General features: G+C 37.4%; 1 protein-coding gene across 1 annotated transcript; it reads left to right on the top strand.

Moving 5' to 3' along the window:
- Nucleotides 1-1,174: 1,174 nt before the first annotated feature.
- On the top strand, nt 1,175-16,865 carry LOC105040837 (peroxisomal fatty acid beta-oxidation multifunctional protein). Its single transcript, XM_010917550.4, has 18 exons — nt 1,175-1,390; nt 1,629-1,700; nt 2,931-2,993; nt 3,087-3,143; nt 3,296-3,363; nt 3,446-3,527; nt 3,640-3,695; nt 6,521-6,823; nt 7,532-7,618; nt 9,094-9,268; nt 9,499-9,620; nt 10,102-10,265; nt 11,479-11,733; nt 12,940-13,061; nt 13,179-13,300; nt 13,401-13,549; nt 15,436-15,574; nt 16,541-16,865. Exons 1-18 carry the CDS (start codon nt 1,297-1,299, stop codon nt 16,586-16,588), a joined length of 2,178 nt encoding a protein of 725 aa, XP_010915852.1. The 5' UTR covers nt 1,175-1,296; the 3' UTR covers nt 16,589-16,865.
- Nucleotides 16,866-17,728: the final 863 nt, after the last annotated feature.

The raw sequence follows: 17,728 nt of genomic DNA, 5'->3' as shown, positions 1-17,728 counted from the left end.
ACTGATGATGTCCAGCTGCTCACGGGATTCTCATCTGATTGAGTAAACTTTAACTTAGATGTTCTTTGAAAAAAAAAAAAAAGCTACAAGAATTATGTCATGAGAAAGGAACGGTGAAGGAGCTCTTCATCAGGCTGGCTGGCTCGAAAAATAGCTTTCTTTCTTCAACGATAGAAAATTTTGAAGAGGATGAGAACTGAGATCTTCTCCTTGAAATATATCTTCTTTGCGTTTGTGATAAATCAAAATTGAAATCAAAATAATTGGAATGAAGATCTTAGGATGGAAAGTGGAATAGACATATCCTCCGACGTTTGATTCGTATCGAAGATAATTAAAAAAATAATTTATATTTTTTTAAAAAATTAATTAGATAGGGACGTATTTTTAAGAAGTTAACTTTGGCGAAATGGAAAAAGCAAAATCGTTCCAGAATCCAACGTCCATCGGCGCTAACCCTCCTCCCGTCCGCTTCTTCCGTTTCACGGTTTGGTAACTATATGGATAAGCCAAACAAATGGCATCACAAAACTCCCTAAACTCCTGGCCATTTGCTGCCACGTATACTTTATGATTCATGTTCAGACGATTTCCTCGATTTGTCCGGGTGATTGGTATATCTTTTCAAATCGCCCTTTCAGCCGATCACCTCCGGTCTGAATGCTCCTCCCTCTTATTTAATTCCCCAACGTGGTTGGTGCCCATAGGCGGGGTAGTCAAGTCAACCGTTCAGCGCACCCTCCCGTAGGGTCGTCCCACGGACAATTATAAACACCCGTTCGCGGGACATGTACTCCTCCATTGCAAGTTAACGCGGGATCTCCCACTCATCCTCGTACGGTCGTGATCCACGAGAACATTAATTATACGGTCGTGATCGATTCTTGGTCTGATATAAAATATTATCTCGTTTTGGAGTCGCATGATTTAGCAGGAGCCCGTGTGAGGAGTGCCGCTGTCCCCCGTCGGTGCTGGGTCAATTAAAACTACTCAAAGGTGCAGTCGTGTTTCATGCTCCTGGGCGCAGAGATTAGTTTCGCATCGAGAAGGGTCACGTGTGAAAAGTCCGAGTTGCGCCGGGCAAATAAATGATTGCCACGTAGCTATTATATGTCAAGAAAATTTCGTAGAGGGAATAACTTACCCGATCTTAACCCTCTTAAAATAGATCCCCGGCCATACCGCGCGCATTAGACTGGCCGTGGGGGCGAAGCGGCGGTCTCTCTTTCATTCTTGATCGGGAGACGATCGATTTCTAGTCGAGAACTGTAGCTTAGATTTTTGGAGTTCGACGAGATGGCGGGGATTTGGGTCTCGATGGAGGTCGGTAGCGATGGAGTTGCAGTCATTACCATCTCCAACCCTCCCGTCAATGCGTTGCATCCCAAAAGTAATCCCGATCACTTCATTTTCTGATTCGTTTCTCGCATTTCCTTGAATTATTTCATTTCCTTCGGGGGTATCTTCAATGTCGATGCCATATTCTGCCCCTTTTTTTTCTTGAATTTGGGTTCGAGAGCCGCTTTTTCTTGAATAGAGGGCTGTCCTTATTGAAGAATGTTGTTTTACTTTTGAATTTTTTGTGGACTCACTTGTTCTTGGATTGATGTTACATTGGTTTGGTGCAGTTATTGCTGGATTGAAGGAGAAGTACACCGAAGCGATGAATAGGGATGACGTCAAGGCTGTTGTGTTGACTGGTGAGAGTCTGACGCTTTTGAAATTTTTCTAGGGTTTTCTTGAAGATTAATACTATGTTTGGTCCAGAATTTATTTATTTTTTTAATTTAATAAGGTGTTCTCTATAGACCAAAGGTTCTTGTATTTGTGACCAGCAAAGAAATGAACTTTTTAAGCTGTTAATCCTGGCTTCCGCTTCTTCATATGAAAAAACGGCAACAACAGTAATTAATGAGGCAGAGGACTGCTGTGACTGTGTAAAACAAAGGAGAACCATAAAGGAACTTTGAGGAGAATGTTTATGGTCTTAGGTGTCGCTTCCCTCATATCTCATCCCTAATACGCTTGATAGAGGTCAAGGCATTCCGGATTTGCAATTGCATCATTTACTTCCTCTTTCTATCAATTAGTCTTCACCTAAAGTCGAAAAGTTTCAATTAATTGATCAGCTGACATTTAAAAGTTTCAGTCATGTTAAATAAGCAATGGTCATGTTCCTGCTTGGATCTTTTATTGGCAACCCTGCATGTATGCTGTTTTTCTTCTTCTGTCATCGGTTTGCGGCTGATAATGTTCTTTGGCATCAGAGATTGTTCTTTACATTCTAAAACTATTTATGGAGCTTCTTTTGCTTATGAATGGTTGCTTTTAAGTGCTTTCTCCTTCTAGATTTATTTTTAATCCAGAAAATAGGCATATGAACAGCTTGCTGAGTAGGGGTTGATAAAGGCTAAAGCTTATTAGAAAGACAGCGAAGATATTTTTAGTCAAGGTTATGCAATTATTCCATGGATCTTTTTTTTTTTAAACAATAACGAAAAAAGAGAAATGTCTGCACTACTTCATAAGTTATACAAGTTTAAAACATGATTGTTAAGAATAAAGGTATCTTATCTTAAGATATCTTTCTTAAGCTAAGATGGCTGGTTTAGCAGGCTTTCTGACTCTGTCCACTTCATGGAGGTGGATAAACTTCTAAGCACACAATTCTTTGGTGATTGAACATACATGCATGCATGCACATATGTACATGTAATATTATATTTGGTCCACCACTTGCAATATCCAGATTTTTGCTAGCTGACTGCAGGATTGACATTTGGCATTTTATTATAAAGATAGGCTTGATGAAATGCTCTAGTTATCTCTTGTTTTAATTTGATGTGGTGAATCCCAGCAAAGCATCATAATGTTCACCTACATGACTGACTTATACTGCATTCCTGCCGATATGTGAATCTGCTGTTAAGGTCACATGGGCAAGTTCTCTGGTGGTTTTGATATCAACGTTTTTGCTGAAGTTCATAAGACAGGTATGAGATTCTTTGCAGATGCACGACTATGACATAATTCTTATTTTACTAATTTTTTCACTGTTGGTTTACATATAAATTGCTGCTTTGCAGGAGATCTGTCACGTCTACCAGATGTATCTGTTGAACTTGTGGTGAACACAGTTGAAGGTCTTCATTTTATCTCTGCTAGTTCTTGCCTAGTTTTCTTTATGTTGCTTATGTTGGAACAAGTCTTTATGATACTTAAATCGAACATTTACCTGACCATTATAAATGTTCTAGTTCACGGATGTATAATCATTATGTATTAATTTCTGCAGATGCCAAAAAGCCTTCTGTTGCAGCCATTCAAGGGCTTGCACTTGGTGGTGGTTTAGAGTTGGCAATGGTTTGTGCTTAGTACAAGTTGCAGTCTGATCATCTTGTCCTTTAAATTAGCTATTCAAACTCTTGTGGCTATTTTTCTTTAGGGTTGCCATGCTCGAATATCTACCCCTGAAGCTCAACTTGGATTGCCAGAATTGACTCTTGGAATTATTCCTGGTTTTGGAGGTAATGATAGTTTCATATTATCATATATGATGTATCCATGGAGTTGAGTACTTGTTATTTTGTTTGTACATTTTACTAATAATAACCTTACTTGGAGACTCATAATATAAAGGTACCCAGCGGCTACCAAGGCTCGTAGGGCTGCCAAAGGCTATAGAAATGATGCTGGTGAGTCTTATTCATCACAAGTTACTTTTTGGATATTTAAAATTAATCATGTGATGTATATGTGGAACATAAACTTCTGATTGAGGCTTTCAAAGAAGTTTTCTTCTTGTCTAGGTTCATACCATTAACAAAGCTGGACAATGCATGTTTTTTCTCCCCTCGTTATGTATATAAATGCTTAATATCCTCCAACAAGTAATCATGGCTTCCTCTTGATTCAGAAATAGGAAGAGGCCATGGGTTCAAAACTGATCAGCTGATGGTACAACCGCTGCTATACCATTTTGATGCTAACTTGGCACTGGTACAGGTGTTAGGATGATGCAGCCCTATAGGTCACACTAGTCCATACTGACAGTACCGTACTGGTGACCAAATTACCAACAATTGTTATTTTTTCATTTCTTTTTTGTGAAGTGGTCAGTTTTGGTGCATACCTGGTACCATACTGATGTCATAATATTCTGATAGAAAAACAGTGCAGGGTTCTGTATTGTTGTTTAGAAACTTGCTCTGAGACCTCTTCTTACCTCAGATCACTCTTAGGAACAAAGTTGTAATGCATTTATTTCATAATTGCTCCTGTTTTTGAAGTTTGAGCTGCCTTTGTTTGCTGGCCATATCCTTTATCTCTTTGCTTTGCTTTCATAACTGGGCAGTTTGAAAATTGTTGGCTTCAATTATCATTCCAAACCAGAAAATGATACCTGATCTCTTGGTTCTGTCATGTTGCTCTGTCGAAGCTCTTGCTCTTAGGGAAGATGGTTTTGGTTTATGGGCTGGGTACTAGTGGGACTGCTTGCTACGACACTGCGGCTGAACTAATCTGGCCCATCTTTGCATGGATTTGATGATGTGAACTAAGAGTTGCTTGAATTGCAATCTTAGAAAAACATAGTTTGGTATTTAGCATGACATTTAGGTAAAGGTAATGGTCCGTAAGATGAGAGGATAGTGTTGAAAACTTGAGGTTTATGTGGGAATAATAGGTCTTGAAGGGTGTGATTTAATTATGATGGTACTCATGCTTTTGTTGGGCATAGCATTATAAGAAAAAAAATATTACTATCTGAAGCAGGGATCCTTCCAAAGATCGAGCAGCTTCCTCATGCCTTCTGAATTGACCCTACAATTTAAACCCTGATTATAGCTGGTGGGTAATCTAGGTGATTTGTATCTAAGAGCAACTCTGTTCTCTCAATAGCAGTCACTTTTTGGGTTCCGGAATTTGAAAATCTTCCATCTAAGAGGACCCTTTACAACATAGTTCTACTGACTTCAAGTTTCTCTTGACTTGTAAATGTGAGAAGATATACAACACTGAGTCTTTTCAGTAAGTGACTTACAAGCACTGCAAAGTAACCACCAATTACCTCTGTGGCTGCTGATGCCCATCCACTTCTTCCACTAACGCTTAACAAAACTATGAGTCTATGACTACAAGAAGCAACCAACTGTTGCATTAGACAGCCGCCTAGTTGTTTGACTTAGAAAATTCCAAGCACTTCTTCCATGACTCTTGACTAAAAGTTTCCAAAAACAAATATATGCCATACTTTGAGCTATACAACAATCCCCCATGGCACTCTAATATAAACCCCAAATATTAAGGTCCATGTATGTTGCTACCTATTAAAGAGCTGATCAGGTGATTAAATCCTATGGAGTGCCTTTAAATTTTGTAAAATAGGTCCTGATGCAAGTTCTCCTAGACCTCACTGGATTCAGGGCCATGAATAGTCTGGGGCCATTCTATCATTCAGGATGATTTCCTATTATTTGACGAACCTAAGAACTGTAAATTTACTTTTCCATCCTTGTGGGCTAAATTTAGTAAATTATGGTTGTCCCACTTTAGCTGAGGAACTTGCCAACATTGGGGGTATGGTATTAACCTTTCCTTGAAACACTATTCTATCATTGTAAATATGGTTACTTGCATTGTCTTGCAAACTTTTCAAATTCTCTCGGTTGACCATCAATGTTTTAGCTCATGACTGAATCTGTTGAAGGCTCTCTATCAATTATTTGGATTTATAGGCTTGTGTCTTAGTGGACTTACGCTCTCCATATTGTAGAACTAATCTACGCCATGTAAAAGCTAAAACAAGGGTAGTTGAGTTGTTCTGGGAAAAGCCTTAGATATGTATTCTGAGCATTGAGATGGATATGTGTTTCAATATATGGTGTTCAAAAAGCTAGATGGGAACATTTGGATTGTGAAGCCCCTGATATATGTTGCAAGCATTGAGAAGAATATATGGTTTACACTCTGTCATTCGTATGATTATCTAGTGGGCATTCTGAGATCTAGTGTTCCCTAGGTCAACATATGCCATAGATAAACCTGAACCAGGAAATTTATTGTCTTAAAGGAACTATTTTGGTTTACACATCAAGTGATCACTTTACATGGTGATTTTCATTGGGAGTCTAAATGTGCCAGTAAGTTTTAGGAAACTAGCCTGTTTGTGTGACATCTATGTAAGAGGTGAACCCATTCCATATGATGTTGAAAATTGTTACGCCTATTACTGTTCACCTCTTTGCATTGCAAATTTGACCACCTCATTTATTATTTCATATATTTTCCATAAATCATAATATTGTACCTGTTGATTCATTTTTTATTAGCATGGACTAACTTAATAATGAAAATTACATTATACTGCTGAAGAAGTAAACTTGACATGACGATTTCTTTTCTTTTTTTTTTTTTTTTTGCCTTTGTTAATGGTATGCATCTCATTGACATTCATGAAGTTCACTATAATTAAATATTTTTAAAATTGACAATAGGGCATACTGCTAATATTTACATGCAGCTATCAAAGACAATTCGTGCCAAGGAAGGGAAAGAATGTGGTCTTATTGATGCCATTGTTTCTCCTGAAGAGTTGATGAAGATGTCACGACTCTGGGCTTTAGAAATTGCTGAACGACGCAAACCTTGGATTAGCTCTCTTCGTCGAACAGACAGACTCAGTTCCCTTTTGGAAGCACGTGAGATATTGACCGCTGCTAGGCAACAGGCAAAGAGGATAGCTCCAAATATGCCGCAGCACCAAGTATGCCTTGACGCAATGGAGGAAGGCATTGTTTTTGGAGGATATGCTGGTGTTCTGAAGGTATATATGCATTTGTTTTAGTTGCTATGATAATGAGCATGCAATATTAGGCAATGCAGAACACTAAGCCCTATGCTTGAAACCACTGCCATTATTATTGCAGGTCCATTCTTTGAATATGTGACCATTTAAATTCAAGCAATTGTTTTGTTAAATATTACTCTTGTATTCCACTTGCTGCTTGTTGGAAATTTGATCAACCATGTCAAATGCATACTTTTGGGTGAGAATTTGGATGAAGTGAGCAGGACATAAAGGAACCTCTCTTTACTTAAATTTGTTATTAAGGCTAATAATTCAGCAAGAACCTTAGCCTTCAATTAAACAAGAAACAGAACGTGTGGTATTTCTATCATCTGCAGATAACCTGAATAATGATCCATATTGAGTGATTTTTTTAAAAAATGAGGATGCATTTTGGGATCCTAAGGTGACATACTGGCTGACTTTGTAGCCTGCTATGTGAGTTCTTAGTTGTGAGCTTACAAGAGGGAACACCACACTCTTGTGTTGACATGAAAGAAATATTATCAGGACTTTGGTGTCTCCCAAGCTCAGAAGCGAGAAAAAGAAAATCCATTCTGTAGCTTCTCTTCAGGGTATTTCACTAGATATTGTAATGTTTCATTTTCTCTGTCATTTTTATGAGGTACCGATGCTTTATATCAGTAGCACTATTTTGTACTATATTTGATATTCTATCCACAGGAAGCAAAGGTTTTTAAGGAGTTGGTGTTATCAAGTACTGCAAAGGGGCTTGTTCATGTCTTTTTTTCACAACGTGCAACTTCTAAGGTAATTCTGTTGATTATGTGCTTTCAGTTTCACGAAATTTTTTACATTGTCATCATTGCCTATTGTTGTTTTTATCATTTTGATAGTGATTGAGAAAAAGGGGTATAATCAATATGGTGACCTAAATTGAATGTGGTTCCTCTCGAAATTTTAAAATGTTGCAAAAGAGAGGTAGCACAATGCATAAAAATGGCTTTTATTTTATTTCATTTTATTTTTGGGGGGGTGGGGGTGGCGGGTGCAAAGTAAGTTTCAGGTTATGCTTAATGGCAATGCTTTAAACATGGGAGGTGTGAGGCTGGTGGCTAGGGGGTGCTTGGTGCCTAGGTGCTAGGTCGGTGCCTGGGCAGCTGCTCAACCACTGCCCGTGCTGCAAGTGTTGCCGGTGATACCACCACCACCTGCGTCAGGGGGGTAGCGGCAGCTACCGTCGGCAACCACATCAGCACAAGCACCACTAGAGCTGGCTTACCACCAGTAACAACAAACTTCAGCTGGTGGAATCACCACTGCAGCAGCTGATTCAGCTGGCAACGCACTATCCTGAAAATGAAAAAGGAGGGAAGAAAGATTGAGAAGAAGAAAAGAACAGAACAAGGAAAAAAATTTCCTTTGTGTCAACACTTATGCTGTTCATTGTCTGCTGTTTACTAACCATCGATTTTCGACCGACGACCACTGCCATCGCTAGGGTTTAGGGTTAGAAGCAGTGGATTTGGAGGAATTGAGAAAAAGGGAAAAGACATAGAGTTAAAATAATTTGGAATTTTGGATTGAGTACTGGGTTGATGGGTACCCGATCCATTTAAGTGAATCCAACCCCTGGGCTAATGGTGAAGCACCTGCTTGAAGATGTGCCTTAGATGCAGAACCGAGCCCGGGTGCGCACCACATGCTGGGCTGCCTAGGCCCAAGAACGGTGCCTAGGGGCCCATCTGCCTAAGTGAGTGGCTATGCGGGTGCTTGGCCGCTTTTTAAAACCATGCTTCATGGTTACTTTTCTAAGAGCATGCATGGACCTAGCCTAACATATCATTTTGTGCAGTCTACCTTACTTATTTGCAATCTACCTGATGCAATTGAATGTTTAATGGACATGGTAAGAAACCAAACTTTGTATTATAATCATTTTTAGTGAATTATACCTGCAACTTTGCATCAGCAGAAGCTAGATGGTAGCTGCGCCGCGCGCCCCCCCCCCCCCCGGCCCCCCCCAAAAAAAAAGCCACTTTCTAGATTGTGCTTGAAATACATTTTTAATTTAGCACTACAAAGCACTCATATCTTGCTTCTTGAGATGTTTTTCTCCCTTGGGGCATATGACATTCTCTAGTAAGATTTCTCTGCTTTATTTGTATCAGTGCAAATGATAAATCTATATGTTTTTTTTGCAGTCATCCTGTCTTGTAAATTAACGTTTGCCTGTCTGAATAAGTTTAGGAATCTGGAATTTACTCATTTGATTGTCTGGACAGGTACCCAATGTTACCGATATTGGAATCAGACCTAGGAACATAAAAAAGGTTGCTGTTATTGGTGGTGGTTTAATGGGTTCTGGCATAGCTACTGCCCTTATACTAAGTGACATATCTGTCATTCTCAAGGAAATTGATTCCAGTTTTCTGCAGAAGGGGCTGAAAGTGGTATCAGGTGTGTACAAAGCTTTAAACCTCAATGGTTGGCTCTAATTCTTTTTTCTCCTGCTATTACCATTACGGATAGCAGGTTGCCCTTTATTAAGGTCTAATTATGTTTCGACAAAGTAGTTTATCTATAATGCATAGCTGTAAGAATTATAGCAGATGATTATCTAGAAATGTGTTTTATGCAAATTTTAGTTTGTTGCTCTAAGGAACTTGTGCCCATATTATTGATTGCAGTCAATCTTGAAGGTCTAGTGAAGAAAGGCTCATTAACAAAGGATAAGATGAATAAGGCCTTATCGCTTCTTAAGGGTGTATTGGATTATTCAGAGTTCAAGCATGTTGATATGGTCATAGAGGTTCCAATTCCAACTCTTCCTTGCAATTCATCGAACAATCCATACTGTACTTTAGATTTAGTTTTCCTATATAACTGTGTACAAATTTACAGTTTGATGAATTGGAATGAAAGAAATCCTTCTTATCCTAGCAAATAATTTTTTTTATCTTCTTTTCATTATTACTGAATTGATTATACATGTCAGCCATTAGTGTTCTGTTAATAGTACAAGTGAGCCTGTTGAGTTGCTAGGTTTAATGTCAAGTCTGTTTAAATTAAACCAAGTTCAAGGGAACTTGAAAATTGTTAGTTTGAAATATGGAGCTTATCTTTCTGAAATTAGGCTTTCTTACAATAGTGACATAGGTTACGGAAGCATTTCTAGCTAAAGCTTCTTAATTTTCGGCCGTTATAAGGCATGATTTAGTTATTATATCTTGGAGGGCCTTATTTCCAGATTCTTCTCTGAAACTCTAACAACTTTCTATTTATTTCTGCAGGCTGTTATCGAAAATATTTCATTGAAACAGTCAATATTTGCTGAAATTGAAAAGATCTGTCCTCTGACCTGCGTTTTGGCAACCAACACATCCACCATTGACCTGAATATTGTTGGAGAGAAAACACAATCTCAAGATCGTATTATAGGGGCACATTTTTTCAGGTCAGTGGTGATTCATTTAATAGATTAGTACCAGACTGGAAAGCTTGTTCAAACCAAGATATGCTGGAAACTGTAGTTGTATGATGAAGTCAATATGGTTTGGAAACATGTTGATAAGTTCAAGAACAATGGGTAACTAGGTTATGCTTTTATTTTACATACTCCTAAAACCATTGCTGCGGGAGTACTTAGCATATTTTAGATGGATATAAAGCTTTTAATGCTAGAGGGTGGGCATCACTGCAATGGGAAGGTTGCTCTATTGTGACTTGGGTGTGTTTAAAACATGGAAACAGCCTTTCTGCATATGGGGTAAGGCTGTATACATTTGACCTGCCCTAGACCCTGTAGTGGTAGGAGCCTTGTGCATTGGGATGATTGTTTATGAAGTTATTGATGCGCTATCAAACTGCTAAGGGAAATATTGCTGGTGATGGGCTCAGGCAAGCCCAAGGCGAATGGTGTGAGGTTTGGGCCTAGTCTTTTTAACTTTGAGCATGATCTTTAAAATCTGAAGTCCGCGAATCTCTACGTTTCAAAAGTGATTGACTGTATATTGAATTGTTGATGCATGTCAACATTTTTTTTTTTGGATCTGATGGTGTGCAAGTCCAGGTTCACCTTTCAGATGGCTGGGCCCAGGATTAGGCCCAGCTGGAATAGCCCAATTTTTTTAATTTTAGCTCGAGATAGGCCCATGATAAGGCAGGCCCAACCATATCATAGCTTGCCTTCTACTCTGTATGAGCTAGTGCTGCATCTTCTAGAATTATTTGACCTTTACACGTTGCTTTGGAGCCCTTTTAGATTGAAGCTATCATACATAGCCATGATATTATGAAAGACCTGTGGAAGAAAAACTTTTTTAGTTCACAGCCCCATTTCTTGGTGCATGTAATTTGTTATTAGTTTCTTGTGAATGTCAAACCACTTCAAACTTGAAGTTTAAATCAAATCTTGTCTCATGAATCACTAAATTAACTTTTTTGGTTGCATAACTATTTCTGAAATTTGTGTGTTCTTTCCTGAGTCTTACACATTTAAAATTGAATTTGCAAGAAAACTTGAGATCAATGTATGTAAGTACTCATATAATACACATATTGGGGAGTTCTATTGTGATCACCTGAAAATTTTTATTGTACTCTGTGTGCAGTTTTTATTAATTGGAAAATATAATTTTGTACTGATGAGATATGTATGCATTAAACAGTCCTGCTCATGTGATGCCTCTCCTGGAAATTGTTCGGACAGAGAAGACATCTCCACAAGTAATCTATGATCTCATGACAGTTGGGAAGATCATAAAGAAAGTCCCTGTTGTAGTTGGAAACTGCACAGGCTTTGCAGTTAATCGTACATTCTTTCCATACAGTCAAGCAGCAAATTTGTTGGTTCATCTAGGCATTGATCCTTTCAGAATTGATAGAGTGATAAGCAATTTTGGCATGCCAATGGGTCCTTTTCAGTAAGCTCTCTTTACCCATCATTACTGTTCTTCAATGATGTTAGATGGATGGAAGAAAAGAAGAGAGCAATTGTTTTTCTTATGTTTCTCGATAATTGACTGCAGAAAATATGGAAGAAGACCAATCATTGTCTTTTATTTTCATGGAGAAAAACTTTATCAAACAAAAGAAACTTTTTCGGCTGTTGAGATTATGTCCTTTGGTATTTATTTGTATTATTGAAAGAAAGGTGTTTTCCTTCTGGAATCTACAGAATAAAGCAAATTTTTATGTTCTGTATATTTCCTCTATCAATCTTTTTCTCTCACCTTGCTTTCTTTTTGGTGACCTATTCTTTTCTTGGCTTTTTACTTTGATTTGTCAGAATTTATTTCATTTTGCCACTATATTTGATGGTCTTTTTTTTTTTTTTTTGTGCTCGTCCTTTTGTATTAGATTTTTGAAGGCACACATGCAATGGCAGGCATTATTAGCTTCTCTGGCAGCTGAATGTGTTCTCTCACTCCAATTATCACCTCTGCTGCAGCTTTAGCTCTTTAATGGAGACCTATAGGCATAAGGGATCATTCAATAGAAGATTATAAAATTAACTATGTACAAGAATAGGTTAGACTACAACAAAGCAAATTATGGTTCACACAGTACTTCACCCTGGTTTTGTTGGGGGGGGGGATGTGGTTGTGTGTGTATGGGATATGTATTCACCAACCTGTTTCCTCTCTCATGATGTCACTATATTGCGAACTAGTACTTATTATACTTCTAGATTGTTTTCATGGATTTTTTTTGTTCAGTCTTTACACATTCTTTTTTTTATTTTTATGTGGTGGCATCTGTGCTTCTCTGCATAAAATAGTAATCTGGTTTTGAACTTGATGCATTGCCCCATATTTTCCATGGTTTCATTTATATTGCTAATGCTTCTGCCTTCCTTTTGTTAGTGATGGTAGTAGTTCAGAGGAAGGACCTTGTAGGATAGAATGTAGAATATCCTTCCACATATTTGGAAAGCATCATGTTTGGGTTGTGTACATGCATTCATCTGGGGATACAATTCAACTGTCCCATCCCATATAACAGACTAACCTTTCTTGACATATATGCCATAACTGTAGGTTGTGCACCATGTGGATAATGTACCCAATATCTAATTAATTGGTGATGTTTCCAGCTCTGTTGAATTGTTATGTTTATTGTGTTAACAGGCTACAAGATTTGGCTGGATATGGAGTGTATTTTGCAGTTGGGAAAATATATGCTTCTGCCTTCAAGGGTCGTACATTTAAGTCTGATCTGATTGAATTGTTGGCAGAAAATGGGCGACATGGTAAGCAGTGAATCTTAGTTCCCTGTATGTTAGATCTTTGCAACTCTCTACTTATGTCCTCTTGATTCTTGCCCAATCTATGCAAATGGCGTTTCATTGGAGGTTTTCTACTGACAGGAAAGAGCAATGGGAAGGGTTTCTACATACATGAAAAGGGAAGCAAGCCAAAACCTGATCCTAGCATACAATCTATTGTTGAGGAATCTAGAAGGCGTACTAACATCATGCCTGGTGGAAAGGTTCTCTTGTTCTTTCTCATCCTATGCTTCTGTTGCTATTCACATTAACCTGAATATCTGTGATTGGAGTTTGCCTGATATCATTTAATATTCCTTGTAGCCTATAATTTTGAGTGACCAAGAAATTCAGGAGATGATATTCTTTCCAGTCGTGAATGAAGCATGTAGGGTGATGGATGAAAGAATTGTTGTTCGAGCATCAGATCTTGACATTGCATCTGTTCTTGGAATGGGTTTCCCTAGGTACAGGTGAGTAATTAAAAAGGCTAGGACTTGTTTCTCACGTGTGATTGAATTATTAGCTTCAGCTTTCCTCTTTCAGAGCCCTGAGTTTTTCGTTAAAGAAAAGAAAATGTTGTTTTCAAGAAAAGGTAATCTGAATTGGCTGACAGAAAACTTATCAGTCCCAATTTACAAAGCCATCATGGATCACATTTAGGTCCAAATCAGGTCTTATATAGCTTTAAAATTGTGTATGTTTTACTCAAGTTTAACCGAGTATAACCTGAGTTAGACCTAATCTGGTGGTCAGTCTTGGTTGGCTGAGTTATTTATTCTGTGGCCTTAACAGGATTGATCACTTGACAATTTTCTTTTACAGTATTATTAATTGTTAACTGATTACTTAATTACTGTGACCGAGTGTTTTAAAGCGTGAGCGGGTGGACCTGACAACTAATGGGTGGTCAGGTCCTATCAAAATCCAGAATATTATAGAACTTGTTCAACCCATGGAACCAGGTGGTTTGACCGTTCAGACTACTGGTTCCAACCACTTTTGACCTGAATGGGCTAAATAAATAAATAAAAGAATGCAAAATCAATAACCATCTCATAATCACTTCCTCTTCGATTTGTCTTTTCTATCTTGGGAGGAGGTCTGCGCTGGACTGATGGATTTGTCCAAGTGATAAGCTGACCTGATGGGTTTGCTATAGCATTGTCCAAGCTGACTAGTTTGACCGTGCTGTAAATTGGCTAGTTTTACCAGAAGTACCCAGACGCGTAACCTAATTTTATTCGTGTGAGGTTCGGATCATGTTGAATCAGGGTCTAGTGTGATTGCTTGCATTTTTGGTGACATGGAATAATCATTCTAAGACAAGAAAGATTCAATAATAATTTATGAGAGAAAGGAGCACAAATTATTAAATTAGAGTGGTCATTCACAATTGTCGATAATTATATGCTATGGTTGATTTTCCAGACTTCATGTTTGTAGTTGATGGAGAAAAGGTTATTTGCTTATTTAAAGGATAGTTGAATATGGAGGAAAAAAGTTATGGGCTTATTTAAAGAATAATCGAATGATTATGTGCTATGGATGAACTAATGGAGAAAAAGAAAAAAAGCTATGTACTCATTTAAAGAATAATTGAATATTCCTTTCAAATGGATGATAGCTGACCTGGTAACCAAGGAGATGATGGAGATAGCTATATAGGAATAATTTTATTCCAGTTTGATATTAGCCTAAGAAAAAGATGTTCACCTTCATATTGTTCATGTTCTAGGAACTCTAGGCTAAAGTATCGAGGCTTGCCATGTTGACTGTACATAGAGTTGGAATACTTAATATACATTCATTTTACCTGAATATATGGGATGGCTGTGGCTTTTTGTTAGTACACAAATTTTTCCTATTTCTGCCATGGTGACTTTTATTGTTTTATTGCATGGTTCCAACATCTCTTATATTTATATAGAATAGAATCATAGATGCTAAGAGTATCCTTCCTTTGACTCTTTATGAGAGTCTTAATGAACATTTATTGGAGATTAATTCACTCATTGGCAATTTGCATTGTTGGACATGACTGCCGTGGTTGGATCATCAATAAAGAATCTAACCGCTATTTACAGGCTAATGACTATTGACTCTGTTGAATCCTTTGGCAACCTCATGATGGATAATATTTTGCAAACATTAATATTTGCACTCTTGTGTTGAAACATCATCATGATGGTGTAGCATCATGCTTTTCGTCCTTTGCTTACTGCTGTTATATGTTTTGATGCTTGATTCTTGTTGTGATATTTTATTTTAGTTGTATCTGCAAATAAGGCTTAGGATTTCTATGTTCATATTGAGTTTTTGACAAACGTGACTTGATTTTTTTCCCGTCTATTTGAAGGGGTGGCATTGTGTTTTGGGCTGATACTGTTGGAGCTGATTACATAAATTCAAGGCTCAAAAAGTGGGCAGAAGTCTATGGTGGATTCTTTAAACCAGCATCTTACTTGGAAGAAAGAGCCAAAAAAGGCCTACCCCTGGTATTGAACCTCGTCATCCTTTGGTCTAACCCCTCTTTCCTTCATTATGATTTCTTCCTGTTTCCTACACTTTTTTGGAGGGCCAACCAATTTGCTGGAATTTTAATAATCTTGATTGTTTTAAGATTTGATGTTTTTGTTTTGAAGCATACATTTCAACTTGAGATGATTTGGCTGCATACAGAAGCTTTTTCACTTATTCTATTGCATTGATATTCTTTACATTATGACATGCTATCTGTATCATAGTCATGCATTAGCCACTCTCCTCCGTTTGATGCTCTACTCGAGAACATGTCAATCCAATTTTGTATGGGACACTTATTATGTATTCACTGAAATGAACCTCTGTTCCTCTTTTCTATTTTTATTGAAGTTTTACTTGAGAATTGAAAGAGACTCCGTCGCTCAAGTTGCTAAAGCTACAGCCAGTTTTTTATTTTCCTTGATATATTTAAGACATTACCTTGATATGGTCTCCCAGTTTACTTTGCCCGGAGGCTTCTTGAAGTTAAATGTCTTGGAAAACTACCAAATCTCTTGTGGTACTCTGCGTGACTCGCACATATTATGAGAAATGTACTTCTACACCGGTAAAAATTTTTTTATCACGAAGAGAAGAATTCTCTATGAGGTGGCTTCACAATCACAAGCGCCCCATTGAGGTTCTGCTCAGCCTGGAGCAAAGCCAGCAAGTGACAGGTGCTGGCTGGACTACTCTCTGGACTGTCTCTTCGCGCCAATATGCTGTATGGAGAGTTCATGGTTATATATTATCATTATTGCATAAGTAGGAAGTAAAATTACATAAACTGACCGATATACTGGTCCTTGAGCTCATTAATTATACCAAAATATATGATTCAAGTTGTGACATAATTGCATGCTCTGATATTGGTTCTAGGCGCTCTATATATGCGTTGCACTATATTTCTGAATTCACGAACTTGTTTCACTTTGTTACAGAGCATGCTCAGTTTGTCTCCGTCAGAAGCTTCAAGGTCCCGCATGTAAGCAGCTCTTCAACAACCGGACAAAGGTTTCAGGGCTTGCCTATAGAATGTGCTTTGGTTTGGCTTGAGGGATGCGAGTACAATCAGCTTGAGCACCTAAAAAGCACCAAATGTTTTAACATGTTTAACCTTGCTGTTTGTGGTATTTTTATTAGCTACTGCAAAATAAGGTGTGAGCGGTAAACCGCTATTCCATTCTTCTGTTTGCACTCTCTTTCTCTCTCTTCCTGTTCCAATAATAAATGGCATAGCATGTCTATGCACGGGTGGACCATTGACGATTGGTTGTCCCCTAGTTCTCGTACATGATGGATCAGATAATGTTTGATCTACTCGTTGTCTAGCTGTTTATCAAATCTAGTGGATGATGGTACTTGATGTTGTCTTCATTCCATAAGCTTCGCAGGCCTAATGTGGCGTTTGGTAGGAGCAAGGAAAATGGTGATAAGGAAAGCTATGCCAGCTAGTTCTAGGTGTTTGATGTCTAAATGGAATAGGTTAGAAGATTAGCTTTTGGGAATAAAATGATAAATTGAAATAAATTATCTAATTTTTCATCATATAAATTATTATGTCTCTGGCATAAGATTGTAAGCCAAGGATCATAGTAACCGCCGCATGTTTATGAAAGACTCTTTTTATAAGCATGCAGATTTCAAATATATATCAAAATAATATAATGATATTTATTAAAATATTAAAATCAAAGATTTAAATTTATTAATCAAATTAAATGGTATTTAAATTCAAATATCTTCTATTAAATAAAGTTTTATTAAAAATAATAAAAATATATCTAAGTTTAATGAAGTTGATAGAAATCTCGTCTCTAAAAGCTCTCTCTCAAAAATAATGTTCACATTTAAAAATTAATTATTTAAATCTAAAAAAATTAAAAGAGAGGTGATGAGATAGTTCAATAAATAATGAACCATCTTTTTGAGATATTTTATAACTATTTTGAAATTAAGTATTAGTTTTGAATTATGCATGATTTATAAGCAATTATTTTTGACTTGTTACAATATTTTTTATATTATATATTGTATTATTATATGATTAATATTCAAAAGTAATATTATAAGCCCTGTACGGATACATGAGGTACAATATCTTTCCCTATTCTGTCTTTTTTTTACCT

The sequence above is a fragment of the Elaeis guineensis genome, chromosome 3 (assembly GCF_000442705.2).
Source record: "Elaeis guineensis isolate ETL-2024a chromosome 3, EG11, whole genome shotgun sequence".
Classification (NCBI taxonomy): domain Eukaryota; kingdom Viridiplantae; phylum Streptophyta; class Magnoliopsida; order Arecales; family Arecaceae; genus Elaeis; species Elaeis guineensis.
This window is presented reverse-complemented; position numbering and strand designations above follow the sequence as displayed.